The sequence below is a fragment of the Neoarius graeffei genome, chromosome 1 (genome assembly GCF_027579695.1).
Source record: "Neoarius graeffei isolate fNeoGra1 chromosome 1, fNeoGra1.pri, whole genome shotgun sequence".
NCBI classification, from domain to species: domain Eukaryota; kingdom Metazoa; phylum Chordata; class Actinopteri; order Siluriformes; family Ariidae; genus Neoarius; species Neoarius graeffei.
The window spans coordinates 2,398,610-2,406,157 of NC_083569.1; the positions used below are offsets into that span (position 1 = coordinate 2,398,610).

Genomic DNA, 7,548 nt, shown 5'->3' on the forward strand with positions numbered 1-7,548 from the left:
GACTCCCATGTGCTTAAACAGCCTGGTGGTTGACTTACCAACAAAACCTCTGCAGCCAACCTCAGCTGGGCAGATCCTAGCCTTCCAGCCACATTGCTCAGCATCAGCTGCCAGCTCGGCATACTTCAAGCTTTTCCGTTCATATGCCTCCTCCACAGCATCCTCCCAGGGCATGGTCACCTCTGTTATGTAAATGTGTGAAGTGAGGAGGACCAAAGCACGAGGTCTGGTCTAAGGTTTGCTGCAGCGATCTCAGCTGGGAAGCAGAGCCACTGGTTCAAGTCCACCGATAGCTTCCAGTCTCTCACCCCACCTAGCTGGCCGATGTGTGGCTTGGATGTATGGGCTTTGTCATGGTTCGCTCCTGCACTGACAAATTCTATCACAGATGAGTGATAGGCTGATGAAGCAGGAAGTAGGGCATTGATGGATGCCCACCTGGTCTCCAGCATTGATGCAAGGCACTTCAGCACCTGGTTGTGTCGCCAGGTGTAACGGCCTTGTTTCAGGCTTGTTTTGCAGCCCACCAGGATGTGCTTCAGGTTAGCTGGAGACTGACAGCGAGGACATATAGGGTCTTCTCCGTACCACTGGTTGAGGTTGATTGGAGATGCCAAGATATCATAGGTGGCTTGTATGACAAAGTTGGTTTGATGTGCTTCCATGTTCCACAGATCCCTCCAAGAGGATTTTCTCTTCTCAACCCCCTCCCACTGCCCCTGCTTTGCTTGAGAAGCAGCCTTTGTGCACCTCATTGCTTGTTCTTGGCAGCGTACCGCCTCAACTACAAGACCTTGGCGCTGTGATGGTGTTGCTTTGTGCTAGGATAGATTGCTCTCTCTAAGGCCAAGGCCTCCTCTCCCTTGCTGCACGTGACCAATGATGTCCTAATGCTTAAGGGATGACTTTGCCTGCTGCATAGCTAGTGATGGGGTCTACTTTCTTCCAGTTGCCAGAATAGGAGCTGTTCAGGTGACACATGGATCATGGGATTCTGTCCCTATAAATATTCTAAAATAGTTATTTATTTACAGGAATCAGTTTAATTTGAAAAAATAAGTAGGTAAAGCTATGAAAACTCACTTCGAAGTCTCTCGTGAATCATAACATCAAAACTGAGAAAGCAGAGGGAAAATTTTGCTGAATCCTTCATCAGAAACAGTGAGAGCGAGAGAACATCCCTATAAGTAAAAGTGATCTGATTGATATTGACGAGTAATCCAGTGGGAAACCAATCAGAAAAGAGAGAGCGAGTGAGCCTGACCGCTTTCCCGTGACTCAAAAAGAAAAGCACGGTTTCCAGACGTCCCGCGAGCAGAGTTTTTATTCTGTTGTACCGACTTCAACCTGCCATGACTCCCAAAGCACTGAACAGATCTTAACCAGATACATTTCTTTGGAAAGCAGAGATAATAAGCTTTTTAATTATAGAAAATATTCAAGAGTTAAGCAATGACAGGTTTGGAAACGTAGATGAGCGGCTGCATGGACAATTTTCACACCGCAGCCAGCGAGCGTCTGATGTGTCTAGTATTAGATGGCAAGCATAGAATAACTGCCAGGCACTCACATAGTTGTAAAATACTGATGTTTTCATCTGAGATTTTTCAAACACATAACGGCAGATATATAATCCCATTTTCATCTATATGGCTCAAGTGGATAGTTCATCAATATTTTCTCAAATTGTCATTTTTTAACAATAATGTCCTGTGTGACAGGACCGACATGGATTTTGATTTCTCTCTTTCTTCAGCTGATAAGGCCTCTTCTAGCTCCTTCACGCTGGCCAGAATCTTTTTCCTCTCTTTCTTGGAACGCTTTCACCCCTCTATCTTTTGCCTGCAACATACATCACACATTCTGTCAAACAGTCAAAAAGTTACACGAGGTTACTCTGTTCAGGAATGATGTAGTTCTATAGAAATATGACATCATGATGTATGAAGAACATTTTACTATGAAACAACAAATTTAATCAGTAGACACAATAGAAGTGAATAGCACAATGGTGCCACATCGTATTACAGAGCTGAAATAACAGGGTAATACCATAGTAGGGCCATTCTCAGAAAATGTGATGAGTAACGGTAAAGACATTTTTAAAAAAAATTTGTACCTGCTAATTTTAGTTAATCCTTGTAAATATATTTAATAGACAAAAAAGCATATTTAGGCGGCACGGTGGTGTAGTGGTTAGCGTTGTCGCCTCACAGCAAGAAGGTCCTGGGTTCGAGCCCCGGGGCCAGCGAGGGCCTTTCTGTGTGGAGTTTGCATGTTCTCCCCGTGTCCGCGTGGGTTTCCTCCGGGTGCTCCGGTTTCCCCCACAGTCCAAAGACATGCAGGTTAGGTTAACTGGTGACTCTAAATTGATCGTAGGTGTGAGTGTGAATGGTTGTCTGTGTCTATGTGTCAGCCCTGTGATGACCTGGCGACTTGTCCAGGGTGAACCCTGCCTTTCGCCCGTAGTCAGCTGGGATAGGCTCCAGCTTGCCTGCGACCCTGTAGAAGGATAAAGCGGCTAGAGATAATGAGATGAGATGAGAAAAAAGCATGTTTAATGAATTCACAAAGCAAGCGATATCATTATTATGAAAAAAATAATGCCCAGTTGTTGTCTTTACCGTTACCCTATAGAGTAACGGTAAAGACAACACTGGGTAACGGTAAAGACATCTCATGGCATCTTTGGGTCACTGAGTGCAGAACAAAAGATAAATTATGCATTTATTATCCCATCCTAACTTGCTACTTTTTCAACATGCAGCATCATTATCTTTATCATTCAAGGGTAACGGCAAAGACAGTGAATTTCCCCGACATCTCAAAATGTCATATTTACCTGATCAGCATCCTGGATTCCAACATTCATGCACCAGTGATTTTTTTTCAAAATGGCTGCTCAACATCCTGGTCCTTCCTCATGTAGCTGCACTGCCCTCTATTGTCAAAGCCCTGAGTTACAGCATGATTTTACCATTTGGGTAACGGTAAAGACATCAAGAAAGTACACATTCTCGCACATATATTTTAGGCGATACACCAAAAACCATTGAAGCACAGATCATGATATTTTCCACAGTAAAAAATGAAGGTCTAGAGGTGATATTTCAGAAAGAAAAGTGAAAATAACATTAAAAACAAAGGAATTATTTTCATTCAAATGTCACTAATCCGCATGTAGACACTATGGCATTTTGGTCTATTTAGGCTCAATAAAATTTTTGCAAATGCAGACAAGTTGTCTTAATAATTTTGTTTTACTGCTCTGTTCATTTTTTTTCCTTTAAAGAAATGTATAATAGAGAGCCAGGATTAATGGTTTTAGAGGAAAAAACCCAACTTCATGTTTAAAACGGAATTTGTCACATTTTCTGAGAATGGCCCGGTAATGTCTACATTATTACTTCGGAAAATTCATGGTAATAAGTAACTGCATGTAATTTCCTATGTAACAATGTAGATGCTACTGTGGTATTACCCCATCACCAAACTGTAATATGAAGCAGTACCGAGATGACAATCCTTTCTAACCTTGAAGACCCTGGTTGTGGCCCTGGGTGTAGCTATGAACCTGTTGTCTTTCTCTTAAGCCTAGATCTTTGTTGTTGCTCTCTCCATAATCTGCGCCTATGTCTTTGAGCTCGCTCATTCAGTTCATGAATACTTTAACTCCTTGTCTTGTTCTGCTTCCATCTCTCCCTTTCCGTCTGAAGGCGTTTCTCCCTTCTCTCAGGGTCTGCATTTCGTCGTGCCCGACATTGACTTTGTCTCTCAGCTGCACTAACTTGAGCCATCTAAATGCAATTTGAAATAATTACAGTCATTATAACTCAACTAGGTAAATGAGGACCCACATTCAAAACCATTGTCTATTAGCATTAAAAGCCTCAAATTTACAGTGTAACGTCTATTTATTCAAACAATATTTTGCTATGGCATGCATTAAATGCATATTACATGCAGTAAAGGTAATAAAAAAGGAATAATGCCATTCATTTGTCACAGGGCTGTCAGGTTCTGTCACACTTGGCTGTGACAGGGTCTGACGGTCAGCCATTTTCACTGCCACCGTTCAGCCTGCCAGCATCAAAATTGTTAACATGCAAGCAAAGAATTTCAGTAACCTTTTTAGAAATGTTTTGGATTTAAAACAATTTCATTCTTTACTGGGAAATTTTAGTGTGACAGGACATCACCGTCCAAAAAAATAAGCAAAAAGAAGTGCAAAATCATAAATTTCAACGAAAGAACTCACCCTTGCCTTGATCAATGTCAGCGTCACCTTGGTCAAACGATGTCACTTCCTCTGAGTCATAACCTTAAAGATGTATTCCACACTTTTATGTGATATTTTATGCAAACGTGATGGGACATGACGAAAACATGAGGACAGTTGTAAAATACAATTTATTTGTCGAAATTCAGTAAAAATTCTTATTTTCAATCAAGTGATGTGAATGATAACAACTTAGAAGTGTTGTTAATAGTAAGATTTTCATAAATAAGTTTTTATTATAACAAAACTATAAAAGGTGTAACTGAAATTTTGCTCAGGACAGTCCATTTTTAAGGATTTGTGATTTTAAAGTGTTTTAATAAAGGAGGGAAAAAAATCTGCAAACCTAAAGAATGACATATTCCTTAAGAGAACAACTCACAGAAATCAACTTAGAGTGAAGAGTTTTTGGGTTATACAACTTTTATTCACCATAACAAATCCAGGGCAGGTAATGTACGTTTCTGGTAGAATGTCCCAGGGGTCAAAAGTTTAACGGTTAATGTTAGTGGTTAAGTGTATTTTTAGTCATATATATATGTTATTTACCAGCTGGGAGGTCCGTATGGTGAAATACCGTGACCGAGGCCTTGAAAGTACTGAGCGAGGCCCTCTGGGCCGAGGTCACGGTATTTCACCATACGGCCCGACCTTAAGCTGGTAAATAATATATTTATTCTTTTCTTTACCAAATTCTAACAGAAAACGAGAGCGCCCGAAAGGGAAAACCGAGCCGAGCCGCCATTTTGAATCCTCATTCACGGCTGTAATGCAAATGGCTTCCTCCTCGGTATACAAGTGCACTTCCATGGCAGGAAAAAAACTACATTTTGCCGCCTATGTCGTCCCCTATTTATACAAAATCGAGTCATTTGTCTTCCTCAGGGTAGTAAAACTCGCTTTCGCTGTGAACACTGTCGTTATCGCGATCCATGCTGTAAAATTAATTCTATTCTCCTGAGAAATGCTGGCAAAAATGTATAAGATTTTTGATAATCTTATCTCATCTGATTATCTCTAGCTGCTTTATCCTGTTCTACAGGGTCGCAGGATCCTATCCCAGCTGACTACGGGCGAAAGGCGGGGTACACCCTGGACAAGTCGCCAGGTCATCACAGGGCTGACACATAGACACAGACAACCATTCACACTCACATTCACACCTACGCTCAATTTAGAGTCACCAGTTAACCTAACCTGCATGTCTTTGGACTGTGGGGGAAACCGGAGCACCCGGAGGAAACCCACGCGGACACGGGGAGAACATGCAAACTCCACACAGAAAGGCCCTCGCCAGCCACGGGGCTCAAACCCAGGACCTTCTTGCTGTAAGGCGACAGCGCTAACCACTACACCACCGTGCCGCCCGGTAATCTTATAAATAAATCTTATTTAAAAAAGGATAAATGTTGACAAAAAAAAGCTATGTTTGTTGTTGTTGTGAATGAGCGAGTCGCCAGAGATCTGTAACCGGGGTCCGTACCATAGGATACGGGCCCGCTCGCCAGCCAATCAGAGCGCGGGATTTGGACTGCGAAAAAAATAAACATATATATATATATATATATATATATATATATATATATATATATATTTTTTTTTTTTTTTGTAGTTTACCAAAACAACTGAGAAAAATGTTGATATTCCTGTTCAGTGAGACACTTATGACAGAACCCCAGAAGATTATTTAGCAGCTGATGCTAAGTATAATTATCATGTGTTTGTGTTTTCCAAGAATAAAAAAAATGAGAGAAATATTGACATTCCTGATGGTTTTGTTTTATTCAGCAGGCCTGTAATGTCTGAGTAAAGTATTTAGCAGCGATGCTAGAGTGCAAAATCTTTAGCTAGCATAAAATGGCGGTCGGCGGCCATATTTGACAGTTGCCTAGCAACAACCTGGAGATGTCAAAACTGGCTTTTATCACCAGAACATCTACTTATTAAAAAAAAGAAGAGAGAGAGAGAAAGAAGGGGAGTTTATTTCTGTTTCAGCAACATAAACCCCTGAAAGTTAGCTTAGGCTAATCTCGGTGGACCAGAGGAGAAAGTGTTGTTATTATGCAGGCTATACACTCGAGCATGCCGAGTGATCCTTGCTTACTCGCACTTCACTCTTGCTCCTTGTTAAACACTTTATTTCTAAATAAAAAAAAACTTTATTCCTGTCATCAGGACACCAATAGTCTAGATTGAGTAACACTGATTGAGCCGGATGGGTTTTATACTGTTTATTCGTAGCATTTCTGAGCCTCCAGGTAAACTCTAAATACAACCTAAATGAAATAAAAGTATTTCCCAAAGCCCTTACGCATTTAATCTGTCGGCTATTCTCTGCCAGGCTTCCACTCGGGATTTGGCCGCAGCAGCAGTGTTACACTTGGCTGTGATGATGGCTTTGTACTCCTCAAAAGTCTTCAGGATTATCTCCTGCTCGAACGGGCTGAAGAAAGCTGCTCTTTCTCTGGCCATCGCTTTCAGCTTTGTTTTACACTTTTTCTGAGGCATTTGGATTAACTGAGGCGGAATTGATGCAGCTTGCTAACGCGAATCATCTCACGCATGCGCCGTGGCCTCGCCGGCCGCCATCTTGAGAAACCCAACCGCTCTGCGCTCACGCGCAAGCATTTAATGCGGAAGTATACGGCTTTCAGCGTAGCCATGGCAACCAGCAAGCGCACCATCTGCCGAATCCGACTGGACACGTCCGAGTAAACACTATAAAAACCCGCCGTATTATAAAACGATCCTGTAATTCTTCCATTAAACTTAAACCCCAGTGATTTTGACGTTAATTCTTTATCTCCTACTTGTTAATGTAGAGCCCCTACTTAGGGAGTGTGGAAGTCATTCGGGATGAGACCCATGTGTTTGACGTCATCAAGACTGATTTAACCTGATTACCGAGTTTAATAAGCTTAATAGTCTTTTCATTTTGCACATGATTCAAAATGGCAGTGTTCAAGGATAAGAACACCTCACACAGGTTTATAGTCAAGTCAACTTTATTGTCAAATATGCTCTACATGCTCGACATACAGCACAGATGAAATATCAGTCCTCTCTGACCCACGGTGCAAACAGGCAATACAATAAATAAAAATAGAATAATTGAAAAAACAAACAACAATATAAACAGTATAAGCACTCTAGATAGGAACTAGACATAGACTAAACACTCAAACAATATAAACAGTATAAACACTAGATAAGAACTACACACAGACTAAACACTCAAACAGACAATATAAACAGTATACGAAAATCTA

The 7,548-nt window shown here is 41.3% G+C and overlaps 1 protein-coding gene across 1 annotated transcript in view; it reads right to left on the bottom strand.

Moving 5' to 3' along the window:
- si:ch211-107p11.3 (GT1 domain-containing protein) overlaps nt 1-6,751 on the bottom strand; it is a 12,932-nt gene extending 6,181 nt beyond the window's left edge. The window contains exon 1 of the mRNA XM_060930611.1: nt 6,591-6,751. Within this exon, the coding sequence (XP_060786594.1) occupies nt 6,591-6,751 (161 nt within the window). The remainder of the gene's footprint in view (nt 1-6,590) is intronic.
- Nucleotides 6,752-7,548: the final 797 nt, after the last annotated feature.